Below are 25,048 nucleotides of genomic sequence, written 5' to 3'. Positions count from 1 at the left end.
ACTAAATTGAAACTTTATTTTTTTACATGGTTTAATAATTTTTTGTTATTAAAATTGAAGTTCCTGTTTCAAAGCTTACAGATAGATGGCTAATTTGTATGTCATTGACACTTTTGGCACTTTTTTGGAGTATTTTCATAAGTTTTGTTTTTTCCTGTAAATGATTCAATAAATACCGTACCGTGACATTCATACCGAGGTATTACCGTACCGTGAAATTCTGATACCGTTACATCCCTACTACAGACACATTTGCCAAAGAAGCAAAATGGAAGAAGAATATTGCTGTTTAACAGACGTGTTGATGCCAAACTAGCGCTGATGTTGACCTGGATCTGCATCATAAACACAACAAATAGGCTTTACCTTTTATTTTACAGCTTATAAAGCATGTATGCACAATAATGTAACATCATATTTAAACAACAAAACTGTTTACAAAAAGTCAACCTATGCGCGCGTGTTGTTGTCTTTTCATCACGCAGCGCACGCACTTGAACCGCGAGAGAGAGAGAGAGGAAACCATATCAGGACATATTCTTTAAAATAATGATTTCTATTAAAATGTAAAAAGGTTTTGTGATTATAATAATGACAGCGGGGCATTAAATAAATGCATATTTTCCGTGGAGCTGGCGATTTGAGAAAGTCTGCGATTTTATTTGACAGAAGAAAAAAAAAACATGATTGGCGAAAAAAAAACAGCCTATGCCGGTTATTAAAAAGAATCAGTCAGTATTTTCGTTTTGTAATATAAATTAATTATTGAAGTGAAAATAATTTAGGGCAGTCCTATTTATTTTATTCATTTTATTTAGTTCTTCTCTTATTCTGTTCTTCTGTGCTAAACACTGCAAGTGCGTAAAGATGCTCTGTTGTTTTGTTCTATTATTAATATGCTAGCACAGTGGTTCTCAAACATTTTTCATCAAGTACCACCTCGGAAAAAATTTGTCTTTGCAAGTACCACCATAATGAGCAGTTTTGAAATACAGTAGCGTATTAGGTCTAGTAAAGCAGCTTAAGCTCTGTACAGTTTAAAAAAGAAATAACTCCTGGTTTGTTAGCACCTGGATATGTTGCCTAGACCTCATAAATATAGGCTTTATGTCATCATATTCGTATATAAATCATTTTTGATAATTTCTTTAAATATATGTAGCATGTACATATTACATATTTGATTCATCCGCGTACCACTAGAAGGAAGCCTGCGTACCACTAGTGGTACACGTACCACAGTTTGAGAACCACTGTGCTAGCATATAAAAATAAATTAGTATTTTAAAATGCATTATTTAATGTGTCAGACACAAAATAGACACGTCAATTTGTTTAATATAAAATTAATTGTAATCTGACCAGTTAACCGTTAATAACCGATTAATGAGCGACGGTTGTCGGTTAGCAAAATTAACCGAAATGAGCATCCCTAATTAATACATTATAATTTTGGAACAAATACAGAAATACAAAATAACAGGGCATGGAACTTTAATCATACCTCTGAATGGGGGAAATTTTCTTGCACATTTAACTGCTGTCTTCCAAGTCCAGCCATAGTGAGATGTACTTCTGCCTCTCCTTTTGGTGTTTTTTCATGCTGTTTGTCCAGCAGGTAAAAATACATTAATAAGCTTTTACATTGCCCCTTATATGGTGCAAAACAGCTTTTCCCTCTACGCTCCTCTCAGAAAAACCCAGGAAATGACCTACAAATATTTTCTCATTAGTGTAGGAACAATTTGTATTAGAGAAAAAAACACATTAGATTCTTCTACACATACAGTCATCCACTGAATCTCACACCTCATTTCTTGCTGAACTGACTGGCTCTGGAAACGTGATGTTGTCCTCTCTCTCTGTGTTGAACTAATCTCTCTTAGTTGGTTTGTGTTCTCTGGTGATCTTAGGGTGTTGGTGAGCCTCGACACCAGGCTTTGAGCAGCAGATATTATTTCTCCAAATGGAACCTGATAAACATTAACATAAAATTAAGCTGTAAGTCATGCAGAATTATGATTGACAATGGTTAAAGAGGGTAGACAGACAGACAGACAGACAGACAGACAGACAGACAGACAGACAGATAGATAGATAGATAGATAGATAGATAGATAGATAGATAGATAGATAGATAGATAGACAGACAGACAGACAGAACGATGGATGGATGGATGGATGGATGGATGGATGGATGGATGGATGGACAGATTTTATTTAGGTTTTAATGCCATATCAGCAGCATTGGCTAAATTCATGGCAAAAAACATGTACTAAATATACAATTTATAATCATATCATATCAGTTAGCATGATGACGCTCATTGCAGTTAGTAAACAATCTTAGCAAACATACATTTTAAAATAACAACAAAAAACATACAAGTAGCAAGCAACAACACTGAAAACAGTCATATACAATCTTTTAGTTAGATTAAAGATAAATATTGTAAAACACCTTTTCAAACAGCTCACTTCAAATATTTCCAGAATAAAAACATTCTCCAATATCATTTAAAAACACAATGTGTATTTTTACATGATATTAGAGAACGTTTTTATTCGGGAAATATTTTAAACATATTAAAATGTTTTATCGGTAAAATATTTTTACACAAGTCACCAATAGGTATTTCTTCCGCTTTTCATAAATATGCGAGTGTAAGCCATGAGTGTCTGATGCTACATCTTGTATGAACAACCTGGTCATGTCTATTTTCAAAATGGTAATTATTCCTTTCATTAATTAATGGATTCACTTCATACCATGTGTTTTTCCTACATTCATCCCATTCCATCTGCCATTTCTCATTAACATACAGATTTAAAACAGGTTTAACATCAGACACAGGAAGTTTACGTTCTGTTATCTCCAACTTCTATCTTCCTTTATCATGCTTTATCTGCACGCTCATTTCCAATTCATCCCATATGACCAGCCCGGTATCCAGCAGAAAATAATATCAAAGTCTTTAGTCTTTAAAAGGTCCACTTTTTCTATTATGCTAAAAATCTTAGTATGATCAGTTTTCATAGATTCAAGTGCTTGTAAGCAGGACATAATCTGAGCTAATTAAAAACAGACAGACAGATAGATATTGGGCATTTTTCTAATACTAAGAAACGAGTCTTATGTTGAGCAGGTAGATTTGAGGGAATAGTCACTATATGAGACAAAATATACTTTTTTGGCTATTTGCTCAAATTATTTAAGTTAGGTTACTCTACTTTAGATAAGAATTCTCTTCATAAAGACTTTGTAAATTGCTATAAATATATAAAAACGTCATTTCTGCTTAGTAATGTGGATTGCTAACTTAAAGATAATATAAAAACGTATATCTGAACATGTAATCTTCTCTCATAAATCAATGAGGAGCTTATTTATTCAGCTTTCAGATGAAATACGAGTGTTTAAATGACTGCCCCTCATGATTTACGCCCATGGGTCCGGGTCACTTATTTAACCAATTGCTAATCTGCACAGACTTTATTACATTATTCAATATATTTTCCCACTCATTCGGTGATAATAAGATAAATTAACGTAGATCTCAAGTTTTTTAAACAATTGATGGATTTGATTCAGTGTCATAAAAATAAGCAAAAACCCTCAAATATTTAACTTGCCTTTTGCTGATATCTTCTTTATAATAGATCAATAGTCTATCTGGCTTTCAAAAACACTTAATCAACAGATGCCATGTTATAGTTAAACACCGTTAAGTGATTCACTGAGAAGTTCTGCGCTCGCTGCCTGTCAAGTTCACTTACGTTATGCTAACTTAGCTTGCTATCCTCGGCCCGATCTTAATTTTGATTCTGTAAAATGTCTAAGAAACACAGCGAAAATGGACCTCATTGAGTCTCAACCTTTATTACAGCTCATGGAGGACAGTTCTCAAAGAGGGATTAACAAAAGTCTTACCTGAGACGGTGTGTGGGAGCTGCCCAGACATTTTGTTCGGGGGGCTTCCTTCAGTCAGGATTCAGGATCTCATCACGCAAGCGCACTGTTGTGATCGATGACTCTGGCTCGTTTATTAATGCCTGTGACCGCGGTGATGTATTTTGACAGTGGACTGTCGCTGTTTGATTCGTACTCTTCGTGTCCGTGGTGAAACTATTTCGTGTCTGTAAAGTAACGTCACAAGTTATGTTCCGTTTTCCTTTGCGGTTTCATAATTGCAGATGCGTGAATTTTATAATTATAACAGAAATTTTATTCCATAGGTTAGCAACTTCACGTACTGCCGCCAAGACATCCTCGTTTCCATGACAACTAACATTAGACTCCGGAGCTCTCGATTTCTTAGCAGCAGACTTCTGGACAAGAGTCAACGCATCGTGATTCCGTATTACATTGTAAATTCAGTGCAGAGCTAAAGGCCGATGCAGAGTCCTCAAATTAATCAGCCGTGTTGGACCCGTCAAACATCAATCATGCCAGGCCTTGCGTGATTAACTTTATTCTTCCCTCTTTTCCCCATGCAGAGATGGCAAAAGAGTTGTATAAGGTCCACGCGTATTTTATAATGTTATCACGAGCCCTAAACAGTAGGTTAATATGCCACTTCACCTTTTACACCCTGAAGAATAAACGCGAACACCTGTACCTACAGGACCCCCATCCCATCTTTGGTCTGGCCCTACGCTACGTCATAAATCGAACGCGCTCTGCACCGCGAGTGTCAGAATCCACCAGACGCCTGACAGAACAGACGTGTATTGAGGAACTTTTCATTTGATACTCAGACAAGGCGAAAACTCAGATAATTAACTGCAGTAAACTCATTTATACACCCTAGAGAGCGTTATTTACTGCTAATAAATGGAAAAAAGTATGTTACATGTTCCCGGTCCTTCCGGACAAAGAAGACCGCCATGTAGACAGAGGATAGGGCCTTCTCCTGGTTCTGGTACATTTGAATGTATTTTTAATGTTTGATTGATGTTGTTTAACCCTTGTGTTGCTGTTTCATACACACTGGGGTCATTTGGCCTCAACTTTCTCTCAGTTTCAGCAAATGGAGTGATTTTTTTAGTGACAAACTATTTTGACATATTTTGGGAAAAGGCTTTTGAATTAAAAAAAGTTTCAAAAAACTTAATTCGGGGCAAATTGGCTTTGTTTATGTTGTTGGCTGTTACAGGTTAAATTGCTTTATTTTTATACTGTCTGTTCAGGCATAACTAGAAGCTGTCTCAAATGAACATGCTGTTTTTATCTTTCAGTGGAAGCAAAATATGACCTGAAAGAAAATATTGGAGCTGGCTGCTACGGCAATGTCTATCGTGGTATCAGAAAAATGGACGGCAAACAGGTAAGTCTATTCACCCTAGTCCAGTTTAGAGGACATCAACTTTAGAGAAATCATGTTTGATTGCTCACTCATGTTTAATTCTACTTTTCATCCACAGTTTATCATCAAGTCGACTACTTCAGAAGTTGACAGCAATGTGGTAAGTCTGAAAACATCATGCGTGATTCATATTTGAAGCATCACAAAATACATTTAATAGATGAGTCTGTCTGCGGCTGTGGTTATACAAATATCTACTGATCATTTTGTGATTCACTGCTGTTTTCTGTTTATTTATGGTTATGATGGGAATTAATATGTGCTCTGCCGAGTTTTGATGCTGAAAATTTAACTCTGCAGTTTAACAGTGACTTTATATACATATAACAGAAAAAAGTAGTCACATGCCAATATTCAATAATTCAGTATATCATAATAATGAACATGCACAATAATGAATAATTATTATTTACACTTTTAGAGTGTCTTTTAAGATTATTTTATTCTGCAACATGTTGAACCCTTATTAAGCCATTTATTTTCAAACATGATGCTTTTCTCAGGTTAATCTGGGCTACGACTTTGGGAATTCAGAGACTGTTTGTCTTTGGTTCGTTAACTCTGTGCAGTAAAGTCCTCTCGTTAACATCAGTTAATTTATCTAAAGTAGTTTAGTTTATACTTTATTATAGTGTTACCTATTATTGTACTTTATAATCTTTTTTTACATGTATTTAATAAGCAATACACTAGGTATTGTTGTAATCATACCTGATAAAGTAATCTGTTTCACAGCTCAGCTTAATATCTTGATAATATCAAAGCTTCCGCAATTCATCACATTAAAATCTAATACCGTCAGAAGCCGAATTACCAGATTTTTACATCACAATTGACAAAACCAGTGCAGATAATAAACATCAAGCTCCCATAATGCATTTCAAAAGCATAAATAAATACACAGAAAAAAAACATGAATCACAAAATACGGAAAGCTGCTGATTTACAGATTTTCTTTTACAGTTATATTGAAAAACAGGATTACATGTTGTTGATATGCAGCTAATGTGCACTTTATCTTCAGCCTGGATATCCGTTACCCATACCAATCGAAGTGGCCATGATGACAATTGTGAGAGATCCCCCCAGCCCGCTGCTCATCAAGCTCCAGGAATGGTTTTTAGTTAAAGTGGAGAAATTGCCAAGAGGAGTAAGTGTATTTATACAGCACATTTCATGCACAATGCGCTGCAGGAGGGTTTGTCTCGTTTCTTATTGTCGTTTTAATTTTGTAAATTCAAATTCCTAAATCAAGAAGCATTTCTGGACATGTAAATAACTTTGTCTTGTTTTCAGAAAAGCTTGTGGGTTAATGATATGCCGGTGCGGTAAGCAAAATAAACTCATTTCTACTTTAAAATCTATCCTGAATGTAACTGGAAGCCAGTGTAAAGACTAGGCATGGGCCAATAACTGTTTTTAAGGTATGGAAAAGTCGAGGTTTTAAAACTGCCAAATTTTCTGTAATACCGTTGTGTGAGATATATTATTTACAGTTTTTTTAGGACAACGGTATCTCCAGCTGAATAAATATCCAAAAATGCTGTTTTAAATAGTAAAGAAATCAGTGTTTTTGAAACAAATGAGGGCCGCAGAAGTCAATTAATCTTTTGAATTATTTAGCCTGACATGTTTACTGCCAAAAAAATATTATAAATCTATTACAAAATAAAATATATTGTTTTCAGAGGGGAACAAGTTTGTCTTTTACCCAGACATTCAAAAAGACTACATATTAGAGCAGTAATCACAATACCGTGAAACCGTGATATTTTGATCCAAGGTTATCATACCGCCACAATCTAATACCGGCCCATGCCTAGTAAAGACTGACCTGAGGACTGCTGTCGTGTGCTTTATTTTAACTCATTGCATCTGCTTACAGAAAGTGTGTAAGACAATAATGTTGGTGATGGAGTATCTCGGCCCGTGCAGAACACTGGAGGATTTCCTGCAGAAGCACCAACACCTGGAGGAGAGAGTCGCGCGTACGCTTATCCTGCAGATTGTCAAAGCAGCGCAGGAGTGCTTGAGGCGGAAAATTTGTCATCATGATATTCATGATTGTAATATCCTCGTCATCGACCGGCCTCTGCAAATCAAGCTAATTGATTTTGGCTGTGGGATGCACATCTGTCATGGTAAGTCAGATTATTTCAGGAGGAAGCCGAAAAACATTCATTAGTCTCTGAGACTCAGTTGAATGGGGCTTTAGCTGAACTGCTTGCTCAACACTAAACCTCTCTTTCTGACAGATCCAAAGAAATACCCACCAGACACAAGGATATCTCCAAAGAAGGCGGTTAAAAACACAGTGAAGCAGCTGTTTGGCATCATGCGGGAAATAGAAAAACAATGTTCCAGCATACCTGAAGGTAAGAAGATGACTGGGACTGACACTGTTCATCCCTCCTGTTGACTTATGGGTCAGAATTGACCCTGGCCACATTTTACCAGCAGAAAAACCCAAAACAATGTTTTTCTTTATCTTGAGGTTTGGTGACGGTTTCTAAAATGAGGCCAACATTAGGAAAATATATATTATATTTTCATGAAGACTGAACATTAGGGCACAACAGGAGTCATTCAGGTCAATATTGAGCTGTGTGTGTGTGTGTCCACCATTAACTAACTTTCTCTTTTAAAATGTTACAGAATTCATGGCATTTATGAATACCTGCATTACCCTTGGGGATGATGATCAGAGACTGCAAACAGTGCAGCAGATTCTGGATCAGCCATGGCTAAAAAACCAATAAAAATAAAGACTGTTCTAGATATGTGTAGTTTATGCTTTCCACCCTGAAAGAGGACCTGTTTTAGAGGAGATTTTGGAGCACGAGGGGTTCAGCATGACGCAGAGGCTTTCAGCAGCAGGAAATGGTTTCATTCTTCCATGTTTGATGTTTGTCATTTGTTGTTTTCCGCTTCTGCTTCCCAAATTCCTGCGAGGGTTGCAGTCAGAGCTGCATGTAAATGAGGGCCAGTTGAAGCCGCCATTAGAGTGACGTCAGCTTTCCTCCTCACCTGATTGGTTGGAGGGAGGAGGTGTCAATCTAGAGCTAATAGACCAATGGGGAGGCTTCAGCCGGCCCTCATTTGCATGCAGCTCTGACTGCGACACTTGCGGGAGGAAGTGCAGAATGTGGGAAGCAGAAGTTATGAAGAGCTTTGAGAATGGTGGTCTTAATATGCTGGATTTCCGTACATTAAATAATACTGTCAAAATTAAATGGGACAAAAAATATTCTCTAAAATCCAACATCAATCTGGAACTTTATTCCAAATTACATATTTTCTTAATTTGGATGGCTTAATTGTTATTACTCTGTAACTATAATGCTGATAAAATACCAGCTAAATTATCTCAATTTCATAAACAAAATTTCTTAATCGATTCAATACTCCCATCCCCCCTAAAGAATTTGCTGTCGTATTTGATGCCATACCATCTGGAGTTATTAGGTTAGTCCAAGGCATTCTCTATCCTTCTACTTCCCCCCTTGAGACGCTTCTACTACAAAGGTAGGAAAATATAGTTTCTCTGCAACTTCTTCAAACAAATCAGTACATTTACATTTAGCAGACTTACACATGAGGACGAAAAAAGAAATTTACACAACTATAAGAGCAACAATGAATAAGTGCTTTAGGCAAGTTTCAGGTGTGTAAAGTGTACGAAGCAAAACATTAGTAAATTATTTATTTATTTTTTTGTAATACAGTTAGCGGTGGAGCCAGAGAGGCAATTGCAGATTAGGAAGAGAAGTGGAGACTAAATAGTTGAGTTTTTAGTGGTTTCTTGAAGACAGCGAGTGACTCTGCTGTTCTGATGCAGTTAGGGAGTTCATTCCACCAACTGGGCAGATTGAGCGCGAGAGTTCGGGAAAGTGATTTCTTCCCTCTTTGGGATGGAACCACGAGGCGACGTTTATTCACAGAACGCAAGTTTCTGGAGGGCACATAGATCTGCAGAAGTGAGAGCAGATAAGAAGGAGCGAAGCTAGAATTCGCTTTGTAAGCAAACATCAGAGCTTTGAATTTGATGCGAGCAGCAACTGGCAGCCAGTGCAAACGGATGAGCAGCGGAGTGACATGTGCTCTTTTAGGTTCATTAAAGACCACTCGTGCTGCTGCGTTCTGAAGCAGCTGAAGAGGCTTGATAGAGTTAGCTGGAAGCCCGGCTAGTAGAGAGTTGCAGTAGTCCAGTCTGGAGAGAACAAGAGCTTGAACAAGGAGTTGAGCTGCATGTTCAGATAGGAAGGGTCGGACCTTTCTGATGTTGTAGAGTGCGAATCTGCAAGATCGAGCAGTTCTAGAGATGTGGTCAGAGAAGTTTAGTTGGTCATCAATCGTTACTCCAAGGCTTTTCACTGTTTTGGAAACAGTAATGGTTGCCCCATCCATCTGCATTGAAAAGTTCTGATGTTATTTCCTAATGGAACTGTATCAGTTCCAAATGTGACTTTTTTTTTATTTTATTGGAATTCTTTTGTTTCAGATATTGATTGAAGAAATCAAATATGGCTCATCCCAAATAGCTACTTAATTACAAATAAGATAATAGAAGTTTCATTTAGAACTATTCACCATACACACTCGGTCAATACTCTCTTAGTAAGATATAAAAAAGATATTGATATTAATTGTTCATTTTGTAAGCAACACAAAAAAAAATGCCTAGTTCACTTATTTTGGCAATGCAGTTTTTCTAATTTGCTTTGAAATGATTTTTCTTTTTCTTATTAAGAATGTTGATAAAGATTTTTCCTTACTATGGGAAAATGTTTTGTTAATAATAAAACGGATGCTATACATAAAAAAATATTTTTTTTTCTTAATCTTCTTAATGTTATTTACAAAATTGTATATACATAAATGTACATTTTCAAACCAAAAACCCTTTTTAATATCTTGCTCACTGAAATGGAGCATTACTTTAAAACAATTTCTAACTCTTTTACAAAAAAATGCTTTAAAAACAACTGAAATGTGTCAATTATATAATCTTTTTCTTTAATATATGATGTATATACCCCTACTGTTAATTTTTTTTGTTGTTTTCTTTTTTAAAAATGTTTTCTTTTTGTCTTTCCATTTTCTTTATAATGTACTGTGATTGTATATTTTTACTTGTCTCATAATTTTAAAAAAATGTGGAAGCGGAAAACAGCATCATGTCAGAAAACAATGGAAGTATGAATTCCTGATGATCTGATTTGGTCACTGACCACATGTGTGCTGCTCTTCTATCATTTCTGTGAAACTGAGACTGTATGCAGAGCGGCCTGCGAACCCCATGGAGTGTGTTGAAGCTGTTTTCTGCTGATCAAACTGTAAACTATTGTCTTCAATAAACTGTATCTCTGACTCCTGCTCTTTGTTCATCACACCGGCTCCTTGCATTAACACAAGTCAAATCCTTCAGCGTAGTGATACGGCACTGTAATGCACTCAAAACATGCCTGAACTACTTTATCTGTGTGTTGATCTGACAATAAGTGTGAACACAACACAAAACAACACAGAGAAGATCTGTTTTACAGACTGCAGACTCAATTTAGCCTTTATAGAACAATATTGATGCGTCATGTAATGTTTAAAGCACATTGCCCTGCCATTTGTGTGACTATAATGTGAAATATAAGAGTGTGTTCACTGATATGAGTAATCCTACTATAATATCTACTGAACTAGCACCAGGGCTCTTTCAGTGTCTGACCAGCAAATGTTGAGCTTTAGCCAAAGAACAATGGTTAGAATGGAAATGTCTTCATTTCACAACAGTTTTTAACAACACTCAGAAAAGTTTTGTGGAAAACTAATGGAAACACACTTATGCTTCAGTTTGTGCTAGTGTTACATCTACACAGCACAGTACACTCAAATATAAGCTAATAAGTAAAGTGAGCCAGCTAGTGTTCACTGAGTTAAAGAGACCCCTGGTGAAAATAAGTACATTGCAAGTATACTAACCAAAAGTTAACTTAATTTAAATATATTAAAAGTATTATTACCATACTTTTATATATGAAGAGTTCAGATGCAAAAACCTCTAAGCGCCATCTGAAATGTTCTTCTAAAACGACCATTTTTGTCAGCCTCCTATGTTTATGTTCAGTTATTTCCCTTTAAAGGCAATGTAAAAAATTATTCGTCACTATAAAAGTCAACTTACTGAGCCTACACACAGGAGTCGGAGAAAATTTTATTTATTTAGCATTTGATGTTAATATATTTAAGTATTATTTTACCTATGCATTGAACAATGAACTTATGTAAGAATGTGTCAAAGCACACTTTTAAAGCACAGTGTTAAATAAACAGTGTAAGTTTTCATTCATGCAATTCAGTTCATTACTGCCTTTAAAAAGTAATAAATGCATTAAAAGCCCATTTAAAGCATTTGTTACTGTATAAGAGATGTTGTTGATGCTGACATACGGGATGAGTATACCCAGGTGGAAATAGAGAATAAAGAGAATAATTAGCGTAGCTGCTGTTCATAGTGTTTATAAACGAGATGCAGAAACCTGTGTGGAAACCTACTAAGTGATGCCCTGAGTGTATGCTTTGCTAAACAGATAGGTATTTAATCTAGTTTTGAACTGAGAGAGTGTGTCTGAGCCTCAGACATCATCAGGAAGGCTATTCCAGAGTTTAGGAGCCATAAAGGAGAAGGCTCGACCTCCTTTACTCGACTTTGCTATTCTAGGTACTACCAGAAGCCCTGACTTTTGAGATCTTAAAGAGCGAGTTGGATTGTAGCGAGACAGAAGGTTGTTTAGATAAAAAGGAGCTAGATTATTTAGAGCTTTATAGGTGAGAAGTAATAGTTTAAATTCAATATGAAACTTAACAGGCAGCCAGGGTAAGGAGGATAACTTTGGGGTGATAGGGGATCATATTTTCTAGACCTAGTAAGAACTCTAGCTGCTGCATTTTGTACTAGCTGAAGTTTATTAATAGAGGATGCTGGGCAGCCAGCAAACAGAGCATTACAGTAATCCAGCCTAAAATTATATATATATATATATATATATACATATATTATTGCATTACAGACATCCTGCAAAAATAACTTGAAAGAAAATCATCCAGATTTGAAATGACATGAATGTTAAATTTTTATTTTTGGGTGCACCATTATTTTATGTATAAGGTTAACATGAATGTTTTTTTTTTATTTGTGCTTAGCCAGGTCGTAAACCGCAATAAAGTTAGTTTGACGTTTGACATTCATTAGACATTCATTTATATGGTTCATTTAGTTTTTTAATCTGGAAATTAAACTTTGCAACATAAAGGGCGTATATTTATGCCCATCTGACATATTTTTGGCTCAAACTATAACAGGAGCAAATAATTTAACTGGTTTTAAATCGAATAAAACATCACAAACTGGAACAAAAATAATTCATTCATGAAAACAAAGACTGCTACTGAAAAAAAAAACTGCTTAAACCAGCCTAGGCTGGTTGGCTAGTTTTAGCTAGTCAACCAGGCTGGTTTTAGAGGGGTTTTGGTTGTGTTGGGGTAATCGAACTAGGACCCTAATAAATGTATAAATGTTCAATAAATAAATGGTGACAAAAGTTTTCTCTTGCTAGGAACTATCCCTTTAAGTGTCGTGCGCGCGGGACTTTTATTGTGAAGGCGCAGCGCTGCTGTGTTTCCGTGTTTAGTCAGCGTCGATCATCTGACGGCTTTAGTTCCTTTAAACGGAGTTTTGCAGTATTTTTTGGGAGTATTTAATCTGTTGAAGGGAGAGTTTAGGGTCCAGACATAAAGTCAACAGTGTTCTGCTGTTTAAAGCGTACAATTCTTCACATTATGGGGCAGTTTCTTGTGTTTTGGTCGACCTTCTTGCTGATGTGCATCGCGTTCAGTTTTTCTGAATCAGAATCAACAACAACACAACAACCTACAACTGCTCCACCTGTGCGCAAACGTACGTTTTCATCTGCATCTTTCTTTATTTTCATCCCATATTTCTATTCCATTGAGGTAAAGTTGGTGTTATAGCCGCAAATTCGTTCATTGCCAACTTGTGACTCGCTCCCTATGTTGTTTACCATGATGTGTTACTTTGAATATTCAGTCAAAATCACATACAAGTATGACTTGAAAACAACATTAGCTTTGTATTTCCTGAGTGGACAGCTACAATGCCCATCGCAACAAACACAACAAGTTGTTTACTTGCATGAGCAGAAACGCAAGCTTAGTGAAAGCATGACTAAACATGGAGTTCATCACTTCTCTTCAGATATTTTCAGTAGAGTATGCAAACTTACCATCGGGTACCGCGTTCCCAGAAGCTTTTTAGTCACAATTTTTTGGCAACCTGCAAAGAGAGCATAAAGTCAAAACTTATTCAACCAGAGAGATGTCTGATCACACACACACACGCACGCACACACGCACGCACGCACGCACGCACACACACACACACACACACACACACTCACACACACACACACACTCACACACACACACACACTCACACACTCACACACACACACACACACACACACACAAAGGAAAATTGAATGTTACCTTCTGGCCGTCAGATTTCCGTGTAGCCAGATAGACAGTGCCATGGTATCCCTCTCCCAGCTTCTTCCCAAGCACATATCTGTCAAGTAAAGATCCTGGAGAAAACATTTATGACATTTGCTCACTCCTGTTACTCTTCTGCTCAATCTAATCGTGAGAAAATTCTGTAAAACTCTGAAAAATAAAACAAAACCCTGCAGATTAGACAGAAAACATTACGGCAGAAGACAAACCTTAGCTGCTGTCTTTAGCTGAGCTGCTGTCTTTAGCTGAGCTGCTGTCTTTACCTGAGCTTCTGTCTTCTGCTGCAGTTTTGCTGCTGCCGCCATGTTGGATCTGGGCTGTTTTCACTCGTTTTGCAGCAACTGTGTCCTGATCCAGACATCCAGCCTTCCTCTTCAGTGCTCTTGGAGCTTCTGTGGATTCCAGTCAACAATGCATTATTAATGATCAGTTCTTTCATTAATTGGCATTTATTGTATTTGGGGATCTGTTCAAATGGCAGCAGTGCTACTAGTTTCCAGATGTTTTGTCATGAAGCTCTACTGAGAAATACTTTGCACAATACTGCATCATTCACAGGTTTAAAGGCACATTATGTGAGACTTTTATTATCAAAATCTCCAAAATCCACTAGAGGAGTGATTCATGAATGATCTCGCAGTGCATTATGGGACAGTGTAGTGTCCACTGGATGCACACTTCAGAATCTCTCCAGTAGTAGTAGGTCATCTGGGTACTTCTCACATGCTGTTTGTCAAATACTGTGAGGTCAGACATACTACTCGGCTCACATACTGTCTTAATGTACTATTTAGTATGGAAGCGTGTGATTTTAGACACAGCCAGTGTGTGTGTTCATGCTAATGATCGTATTAGCAGTGTGGTGCAAAATGTCTTTATTTATAGTGCCCTGACCTTTTAATAGCAGGGAAACTGCTATAGAATGTCTCGTACCATCACAACGGTCAAGTATGTTTGACATGCTTTTCTCTTTATTTGCCACTTGCTTTTCTTTTCTTTTGCTGCCTGCTGTTCATTCATTCTATTTCTGTTTGTTTAGCGAGGTTTTAATATGTTTGTGTTTTATTTGACAGCACAGAGCAGCATTATAACAGAAGCCCAACATTTATTTAGTCTGATAAAACAGCACACGTGATCACGAGCTGAAGAACCAGACGCGCTGGACTGTGGCATAATAAAAGCTCTGCTGCTTTGTGTCGTCGTGCACTGTGCCTTTAAGCTGACATATATATGCTCATACAACTGTAGAAGAGTAACGGTAGACTGACCTGAGCGGCTGTTCTCATCGCTGGACGTCTCTGCAGCTTTGATGCGTTTCCGCAGAGCGTATGGTTTGACTCCATCAGAATCACTCTGCAAATCATCATCCGCTTTCCTCTTCACTCCTCTTCCTCCTGATGTGGATTACAGTCAATAATGAATTATTAATAATCGATTATTTCAATATTGCCATTTATTTTACTCTGGGATTCAACAAATGGCAGCAGTGCTCCAGTTTTCCAGTCATTAAGAGTGGACTGACCTGAGCTGGACGCCTCTGTGTCGGCGTCTACACTTGTGTTCTCCAGCTCAGCAACTCTGATGCGTTTCCGGTGGGCAGATGGTTTACCTCCACCAGAAACACTCTGAAAAGCATCATCTGCTTTCCGCTTCACTCCTCTTCCTCCTAATGTGGATGACAACACAATGAACAATACACTCCTAATCTTAAGAATCATTTATTTTTTATGCCAGTAATGAAGCTTTTTCACGTTTGTTTTCAACTCTGAAAACTGGACTGACACAGTTTCAATTTACTACAACTTCTATGTTAAGCTGCTTTGACACAATCTACATTGTAGAAAATAGTTTGGACTGTGGGGGAACCCATGCCAACATGGGGAGAACATGCAAACTCCACACAGAAACACCAACTGACCCAGCCGAGGTTCAAACCAGCGACCTTCTATCTGTGAGGAGAACATGCTACCCACAGCACCACCGTGTCGCCCTATTTGAATGATTTTTTGGCACAAATAAAAGTGGATAATTTTCACACATACCGTGTATTTCTGCCAATTCAATTCAATTCAGCTTTATTTGTATAGCGCTTTTACAATGTAGATTGTGTCAAAGCAGCTTCACATAAATGGTCATAGTAACTGGAACAGTGTGGTTCAGTAACTGGAACAGTGTGGTTCAGGTTTTAGTGTTTAAGTTCAGTTCAGTTCAGTTTAGCTCAGTTCAGTGTGATATAATCATTACTGAGAGTTCAAACACTGAAGAGCAAATTCATCGATGCGTAGCTCTACCAATCCTGAACCATGCGAGGCAGTGGCGACAGCGGAGAGGGAAAAAAAACTTCACCTGATGGGAGTGAAGAAAAAAAACCTTGAGAGAACCAGACTCAGTTGGGCACGACCATTTTAATTTCTCCGCTGGCCAAAAGTCTTGTGCAGAACTTCATTCGCCGTGGTTTATGCTGGAAGATGGCCTCAATGAAGACTCGTCTGTCCCTGGAGCGTCGCTGGAATCAGACACATGTTCTCCACTCCCCACGACCATCAGCGCAGCAGCGGCTCAGGATATGGCCTGGTCCCGGATATGGAATCCTTGGGATCATCACGTCGCTGGTCTTGGATCCAATCAGTGACTCCGCCTAATCTGAGGACCTCGGGATGAGTATCCCCAGGTGAAAATAGAGAATAAAGAGAATAATTAGCGTAGCTGCTGTTCATAGTGTATTTAAGCAAGATGCAGAAGCCAGTGTGGAACCCGCTAGGTGATGCATTGAGTGTATGCTTTACTAAACAGATAGGTCTTTAATCTAGTTTTGAACTGGGAGAGTGTGTCTGAGCCTCGGACGTTATCAGGAAGGCTATTCCAGAGTGTAGGAGCCATGAAAGAGAAGGCTCGACCTCCTTTACTTGATTTTGCTATTCTAGGTACTACCAGAAGCCCTGAATTTTGAGATCTTAAAGAGCGAGTTGGTTCGTAGCGAGACTGAAGGTTGGTTAGATAAACAGGAGCTAGATTATTTAGAGCTTTATAGGTGAGAAGTAATATTTTAAATTCAATACGAAACTTAACAGGCAGCCAGTGTAAGGAGGATAAAATTGGGGTGATATGATCATATTTTCTAGACCTGGTCAGAACTCTGGCTGCTGCATTTTGTACTAATTGAAGTTTGTTAATAGAGGATGCTGGGCAGCCAGCAAATAGAGCATTACAGTAATCCAGTCACGAAGTCATAAAAGCATGGACTAGCTTTTCTGCATCTGAGATGGATAGCATATTTCGTAATTTAGCGATATTTCTCAGATGAAAGAAGGCAGTTTTTGTGACATGGGATATATGGTTTTTAAAAGTTAGATTGCTGTCTAATATGACACCCAAATCTTTTATAGTAGAGCTAAAGCTAACTTTGTATCCCTCTAATTGTAAATTGAGTTGCGAGATCTGCTGTGTGCAAGATTTAGGCCCAATAAGTAATAATTCTGTTTTGTCGGAGTTTAAGAGAAGAAAATTGTTGGTCATCCAGTCTTTGATGTCTTTGATACACTCAGTTAGTTTAGAAAGTTCAGACGTCTCGTCAGGTTTAGTTGAAATATATAATTGAGTATCATCTGCATAGCAGTGAAAGCTGATCCCATGTCTTCTAATAATGTCTCCCAGAGGTAGCATGTAAATTATAAACAGTAAAGGGCCTAAAACTGATCCTTGAGGCACCCCATACTTTACTGGGCAGATTTGTGAAGGCTGTCCATTAAGATTCACAAACTGGTAGTGGTCAGTTAAGTATGACTTAAACCATTGTAGAGCCTGTCCCTGGACACCTGTAGACTTTAAGCGATTTATGAGGATATTGTGGTCAATGGTATCAAATGCCGCACTAAGATCGAGTAAAACTAATAGCGAGACGCACCCTCGGTCAGCAGCTAAGAGTTGCAGCTTGCCTCTGTATTATGAATTTTAAGTGATGAAACTGTAGAAAAGTGTGATTCTGTAACGGGAGACTGACCTGAGCTGCTGTTCTCATCGCTGGACGTCTCAGCAGCTCTGATGCGTTTCCGCAGTGCATAAGGTTTACCTTCACCTAAAACACTGTGAAAATCATCATCCGCTTTCCTCTTCACTCCTCTTCCTCCTGATGTGGATTACAGTCAATAATGAATTATTAATAATCGATTATTTCATTAATTGGCATTTATTTTACTCTGGGATTTAACGAATGGCAGCAGTGCTCCAGTTTTCCAGTATTTCTCCAGTCATAAAGAGTGGACTGACCTGAGCTGGACGCCTCTGTGTCGGCGTCCACTCTTGTGTTCTCCAGCTCAGCAACTTTGATGCGTTTGCGCAGTGCATAAGGTTTACCTTCACCTAAAACACTGTGAAAATCATCATCCGCTTTCCGCTTCACTCCTCTTCCTCCTAATGTGGATGACAACACAATGAACAATACACTCTTCAGAATATAAAGATTGAGAAAATCCCCTTTAAAGTGCCCGAATTAAGTTCAAATCAACATCTGAGTTCTGACATGTTTACAGTAGAAAGTGTTCAACTTGATGGAGCATGATCATAATATAATATTGTATTGATTTTGGCCATAATAGATAAATCAATCACTTTGATCCAGACACTGTATTGTTGCCTAGTGGCCAAAATCTCCGCATGCTCACTGGATTTAGCAGCTAACTGAGTGAAACACTTTGCACCCTGCTTCATGTTTCAGAATCTTCAGTGGTGATAAATGTATGGTGCTGAAGCTGTACAAGTTTTGATGGAGACACACCTGAGCTGGTTTTCTCTTGATAGCTGCTCATCTCTGTGTCTCTTGTGTTCTCCAGCTCTGCAACTCTGATGCGTTTCCGCAGACCGTATGGTTTGCCTTCACCTAAAATACTGTGAAAATCATCATCCGCTTTCCTCTTCACTCCTCTTCCTCCTACTGTGGATTAAAACACAACGAACAATAAACTCTAAATCTCAATCTTGATTTTTATTGTCAATATTTCATAAAAAAATCCTAACATTGAGAAAAAATCACCTTTTAAATAGTCAAATTAAGTTCTTAGCGGTGCAGATTATAAATATCAAACACTCAGATTTACAGCAGCAAGTTTGTAAATAATTTCATGCTTCTGTCATATTTCAGGCCCGTAGCCAGAGTGTGGGGGGAGGGGATAGAACAGAATTTGTCCTATACATAACCTCATTTGTCCTATTTTGGCTGCTACACCATCATAAATTGTGAAAATAACCTGTTGAAAAAAGCCGAATCATCTGTTGACGTCACATCAGTGTGACTTCAGCTAATCAGTATGCAAACTCATATTTTTCATGAGTCAAACATCCTCATCCAGCAAGACAACATACAATATGACAAAAGTGAAGTCATCTTTCACTACAAGTAGCCCAACGTTTATTCTTGGACCTTATTCTTGAAGAAGAAAAAAAACACTATGAAGGTTTTGAAGCCAAAAGCGGCCCATGTTCAAGGTAATATTAATACTAATTGGGCTATTTTTGTTATCCATAAACCTTCAAAAAGTGAAGCTCTGCATTATTAATATTATTATGTTTTAGAAGGACAAATTCTGACTGAGGAAAGTTCAATGTGCTTGCCAGTTTATTTTCTCAATAAATGACAAATTTTTTTCATTTAAAACTTTAACTCTTTTTTTAAAATTATATATGATATCCTCTTAAGGGCCAAGATGTTTTTTACATGCATTTTTTTATTTCTCTTTGCTATTTGGGCTTATTGGAACCTAATTAGAATAAAAATCTAAGTATCATCTTTTGATATGATGTACTTTTAGAGAAACATGGTGTCCATATATGTGGACTCGTGGTCTGAATTTACATAAAACTCTTTCCTGAATGTTTTTGAATGCATATATAACATAGCAACATGACTACCAGAGAGTAAAAACAAAATTTTTCCCCCATTTCTGAAAGTTCAGAATAGGGTTTGGGACATTTCATATGCTGAAAACAGTTGCAGGATGACACTGTATGTCTGTAACAAAATATAAAACATTCAAAGTATTTTAAATAGCCACTTCTCCCTTTAAGTAATCGTTACAGAACTCCTATTAGTAAACCAAATCAGTTTAAACTTTCATTCATCCCCTCAGCTGTAACGTTTTTGAATTTAGGGTAGAATTTTGTATTGTATTATGTGCTTTGAGTATTATGTGTGACATGCGTGTATGCTGCAACCAAATCGCCTTCGGGAAATGTATAAAGACTACTTGACTGACTGATGATGATGGACATTCAGACAGCAGTAACGTCACCCCTCAACTGCAAAACGTTTCTCTACAGACAGTGATAACCCAGATGAGAAATTCTACAACAGAAATCAACTAAAGCTAATGAGTCCCTGTCATCTGAGTCGCTTTGCTGATCTTTAAACTCCCGCTTTAATCAGCTATGGTTTTCTTTCTGTCCAATGACAGTGCGCGTTTCATACAAGCGAAAGAGGGTTTAGCTCAACTTGAAGTGAAAGTTGATTTTGGTGCTTGACTGGTTGCAATTTGTTGATTGAATGAACAGCAGGCAGCCAAAGAAAAGAAAAGAAAAGCAAGTGGCAAATAGAGAGAAAAGCATGTCAAACATACTTGACCGTTGTGATGGTACGAGCCATTCTATAGCAGTTCCCCTGCTATTAAAAGGTCAGGGCACTATAAATAAAGACATTTTGCACCACACTGCTAATACGATTTTTGCCATACGCTTATTTCACGCAGTCACCATTTTGAAGAACCAAAGCGAGGCTGCAGTGGGAAGAAACCCAGAAGTATAAGACCAGAACTGTAAACATTGCATTGACAACACAAACCTCAAGCTGTTGCTGATATTTCAAAATGCAGAAATAGTGTGTAAACATCATCATTCAGTGAGTTTAATGTAACCCATTAAAAGCAGATTAGGCATCAAACAACATCACAGTCTCTTTAAGAGTAACACACTCAAGAACTCCTAGACTTCAGTTCATGGCAGCAGGTAAACACTGTGGGGGCTTGCCTGCTTCAGCCTATGTAACACGGTGAGTTGACAGGTGGGCAAATCGAAGCTGGTTTTTAATAAAACAAATATAATCTGCATATAATAAATAATATTGGTAAAGATATTTGCGTATTGCTGCACATCCTGTGTGTATTAAGCAATGTTTAAGCAATACGCACAACTGACTCGCTCTGCGCTGAACTTTAGACCTCCTCTCAGCTGGTCTATTGAACAGTTTAGTTCCTCAAAATAGCAACGTGCCAACAATGCGCCTCAGCACACCTCCTTTTTTAGAGCAGTACGCAAATGTATTTGCTATTTAAACAGCGTGCTGCAAAACGTCAAAATGTCCAGCTGAAACTAGCAAACAACAGTTGCATCACACCTTAAACCGGGTGTATGACAGGGCCCAGACACACGAACACTGAAGCGTGAAGCAGCCACGAAGATCATTCGAGTCATCAAGTGGATCCCTCATCTGTGTTTGCACTCAGTAAACAGCGGTGGGTGAACTGATGACCTTCACGGCCAGTCATTTCTGTTTTATTAACTCGAGTTTGATAAATGGCATCTAAAATGTGTTTGGGAAAGGTTAGCTAACTAGTGCCATTTTCCTTAACTTAGCTGAAAATGAGCTCTGACATCCCTTTTTATTTTCACTGTTCATTCAGAACGGACCTTTGGGTCACTCAGAAGGCAGTGAAATGATAAATTTGTGTCACGTTCTCTTCCCTGATAAGATATACAGCCAAGTGCACAACGTTCCTAGTAACTCCAAGCAATACTTCTGGATTTCTTCCCATTTTCTTCCTATTCGATTTCACTTTTAAAAATGCCGGTCGCGTCAAATCCCTCTACTCTTGCAGATTTTGAGATTAGGGAGCAATAAGAAAATTGTGTCTGAAACACTGCCTGAGTGATCCTACAGCTATGTTTTTGGGGGCTGATGCTCCTGGTAGGGTTTGCCATGGCAAAAACGTTTTAGGTGACAGGTCAGGCTACAGGTATGTGCCAAAAAAATTGGAATAATTTGTTTTAAAAAGTTTAACTTATGTGTTATTAGTTCACAACACACAAAATGAAGTATTTCAATCCTTTGTTTCAATTTAAATGATTATGGATAAACATGAAAAAACTCAAATCCAGTATTTCACAAAATTAGCATATTTCATTTGACCAATAAAAAGGATCTTAAACACACGCTGGCCTTCTGAAAAATGTGTTAATGTACTGTATTATGTCCTCAATATGGAGGCGATCGGCCTTCAACAAGGTTGAGGTACTATTGTAGCCCAAGTTGCTTTGATATCGGCCTTCAGCTCGTCTGCATTTCGGGGTCTGTTCCCTCACCTTCTTCTGTCATGTTCAAGGTCCCGAAAGGTAAATAAGAATATCTGTAAATTAGTGCATGTGACATCAACAGTTCAACAGTAATACATGTGATTCACAACCTGTAATCAAAACTGCACACCTGAAGTAATTCTGACCTACGCTGTTAATGCTGTAGAGGGGACTCTTTCCTCTTTTGTCTGCACCACAGATGAACAATCGGTCTTCGATCTCTGCTAACATTACTGCACAACAGAAATGACGTTGTAATTAAAGAAATCTGATCTGAAATTCCTCTTCGAAATTATTATGACCTGTTAGCTACTGTCTTTGCGTAGGGCACCAGAGTCTGTGCCTGCTTCCCCAAAGAAAGTAACCTTTAGTCTCGATTTAGGGGAAGCTTTCTTTTGACGTTGCCACTGCTGCATGCCTCTGTGTAGTTAACACAATATATTAGTGCAAACAGTTTTAATAAAGTTCAAGCAGTTTTCAGTCAATTAATTTTACGTATTTGTGAGGCTTACAGCTGCTTAAAGGTTTAGTTCACCCAAAAATTGAAATTCTGTCATTAATTATCTACAAATGAAGATATTTTGCATTTAATCCAAGAGCTTTCTAATCCTCCCATAGATAAATCGTTGAATAAAGTTATTTTTGTTTAGCTTCATATAATTATAATTGAACAACTTAAGTCACATGAACTTATTTTGACTATTGTGGCGAGTCAGAGGAAAAACACATACACAAAGCGTTGGTGTTACAAACAGGTCTCCGGAGGGTGATTTATTTATATAGTGAAGTACGTGAAATGAGATGAATATGGTGCTCTTCAGTGGATAGGTGCTCTGGTGCTCCAGGGAGAATGTGAGTTTGAGTGAGAGTTCTGGTGAAGGATCGGTCAACTGCTGGAGTCCGCTAGAGAGGAGAGACAGAGAGACACAGACATTAGCACAGGGAGTCATTAGCTGCGTTTCCACTATCGCGCCTAAAGCGAGCCAGTCAAGGCCAGTCGCGTTTCCACTGTCATTTCCGGGGCCTAATCGGGCCAAAGCAAACCTAATCGGGCTTTCTTGGGGCCAGCGGCCGGCCTTATTAGGCCCGCCAAATACCTTGGGCCAGGCCCAGTTTGGCTAATCGGGAGGACCGGGAGAATTCCCGGTGGGCCGGTCCGTTTTTTGGCCGCGAGGGCCGGTGTCCCTAGCTCCAGAATCTGTTGCTCTCAGCAGTCACACTTTTTAAATTAATTTATTTACTTACTTGACTACAGTCTTCTTATTCATTATTTTACCGCAGCTCTGCTCTGCCTACAGGTTAATGATGATATTACTGATGAGTCAGTCCTTCATATACAACAGTTGTGGTCCAGTGGTTAGCACGTTAGATTACGACGCTGCCGATCCGGGTTTGATTCTTGTCTGAGTATGTTTTTTTTTTTTTTTAATTATAGTTTTATTGTTAAGACATATAATACTGTTAGGGTTTTTGAACATTTAAAGTTCTAAAGCAGCTGTTTTCTCAAAAAAAAAAAAATTTTTTTAAAAAAGACGTGATAGTGTAATTAGAAACTGAATTGGAAATGACCTTATTTTAATATAGTCAGTCGTGAACTGCGGTGGGCCGGTCTAAGGCTTAAAACTCCAGGGCTGAAAAAGAGTCCCACTCCGGCCCTGCCTTGGGCCAAGGAGGGCCCGCTGGGGCTTCGGGCGGAGTGAAAGGAGAGGCGGGCAGTTTTCTGGTTGCACATGAGCACATGCGCCAAACAAATAAAGAAATAAGGGAAAGAAAACATCTAGCCTTATAGTCTGGGATCTTTTTGCGTATGATCACCCTTATGTTTCCCTTTTAAAATGTAAGGCTGCTGCATAAAATAATAAAGTAGTTTAAATTTATAGTGACGTTCTTTGCTGCGTTCTCCTTTATGTTTCAATAACGCATAATAATCTTTACACCATATTAAAGACACAGCAGACAGTAAAGGTTTTCCAGAGTTTTTGTCAAGGGTAAAATGTTTGTTTGTGCGCGTTTAAATGCCTGTATGTGTGTGTGAGACCGGGCAAGAGCGCTCCTTCACAGCTCTGTTATGCCGCGAGCGGCTTTTTTCTGTATTTATTTTGGAGATAATACACAATATAAATACAACAGAAAGACATAAAACTTAACAAATTACATGCCCACTTTCATAGACTTTAAACAATATAGTGTCATATCTAGATAAAATAGCCTAAGCTATATTGAAATATAATTTAAAGAATTACAAATATCGGATATATATATATATATAAATCGCATTAAATAAATAAACCAATATAAAATAAACAAAAGCTAGCTATATGTAGGTAGCCTATATACAATACTTAAATCAAACCGTTTTAAAGCCACTTATATCCTAACTTTCATTTTACAAAGACCTGTCTGAAAAAAAAGATTTTCGATATTTTCTAAAAACAATTAACACCGGAGAAGGTTTGAAATATTATTTATAAAGTATTTGGTTGCGATGATATTAATCAAATCGCGCAAACAGAGCATTATTTGGGTGAGTGAAAGCAGAATCTTTCCTACCTTTTTTTCTGTCACTCAGTCCTGCGCAGTGCTCGCTGCTTTAAACGCATCGGGGGAAAGTCCAAACACAAAATGTGTTCTTTATCCTCAAACAACTGTTTATGTTTTTATATGATGTGGTTAAATTTATAAATGAAACTTTAAATGAAGAGCTTTAGTGAATAGCTGCCGAGCGCAACAAATATGGCTATATTTTATTAGGCTACTCGCTC

At 37.8% G+C, this 25,048-nt stretch overlaps 2 protein-coding genes across 8 annotated transcripts in view; one reads left to right on the top strand and one right to left on the bottom strand.

Moving 5' to 3' along the window:
• The window catches only part of LOC137487301 (uncharacterized), a 173,377-nt gene extending 169,359 nt beyond the window's left edge, over positions 1 to 4,018 (bottom strand). For 3 of the 5 annotated variants that reach the window (XR_012392323.1, XM_073926383.1, XM_073926382.1), the window contains exons 1-3: positions 3,932 to 4,018; positions 1,810 to 1,973; positions 1,505 to 1,712 (exon numbers count right to left, since the gene is read on the bottom strand). The gene's annotated coding sequence lies outside the window, so the exon portion shown is untranslated. Of the gene's footprint in view, positions 1 to 1,504; positions 1,713 to 1,809; positions 1,974 to 3,931 lie in introns of those variants that run through there. The other 2 variants (XM_073926365.1, XM_073926366.1) reach the window with 2 other exon arrangements.
• A 672-nt stretch (positions 4,019 to 4,690) lies between these two features.
• Positions 4,691 to 10,736, top strand: LOC141378267 (serine/threonine-protein kinase pim-2-like). 3 transcript variants are annotated; one of them, XR_012392368.1, is made up of 8 exons: positions 4,691 to 4,922; positions 5,239 to 5,327; positions 5,425 to 5,466; positions 6,391 to 6,516; positions 6,663 to 6,694; positions 7,252 to 7,507; positions 7,622 to 7,741; positions 8,022 to 10,736. XR_012392368.1 is itself a non-coding variant. In XM_073926395.1 (7 exons), exons 1-7 carry the CDS (start codon positions 4,835 to 4,837, stop codon positions 8,123 to 8,125), a joined length of 825 nt encoding a protein of 274 aa, XP_073782496.1. In that variant the 5' UTR covers positions 4,691 to 4,834; the 3' UTR covers positions 8,126 to 10,736. The 3 variants fall into 3 exon arrangements, 1 of the variants encoding a protein (XP_073782496.1); XR_012392366.1 differs by having other exon boundaries at positions 6,391 to 6,694; positions 8,022 to 8,144; XM_073926395.1 differs by lacking the exon at positions 6,663 to 6,694.
• Positions 10,737 to 25,048: the final 14,312 nt, after the last annotated feature.

This window comes from Danio rerio, chromosome 16 (genome assembly GCF_049306965.1).
Source record: "Danio rerio strain Tuebingen ecotype United States chromosome 16, GRCz12tu, whole genome shotgun sequence".
NCBI classification, from domain to species: Eukaryota; Metazoa; Chordata; class Actinopteri; order Cypriniformes; family Danionidae; genus Danio; species Danio rerio.
This window is presented reverse-complemented; position numbering and strand designations above follow the sequence as displayed.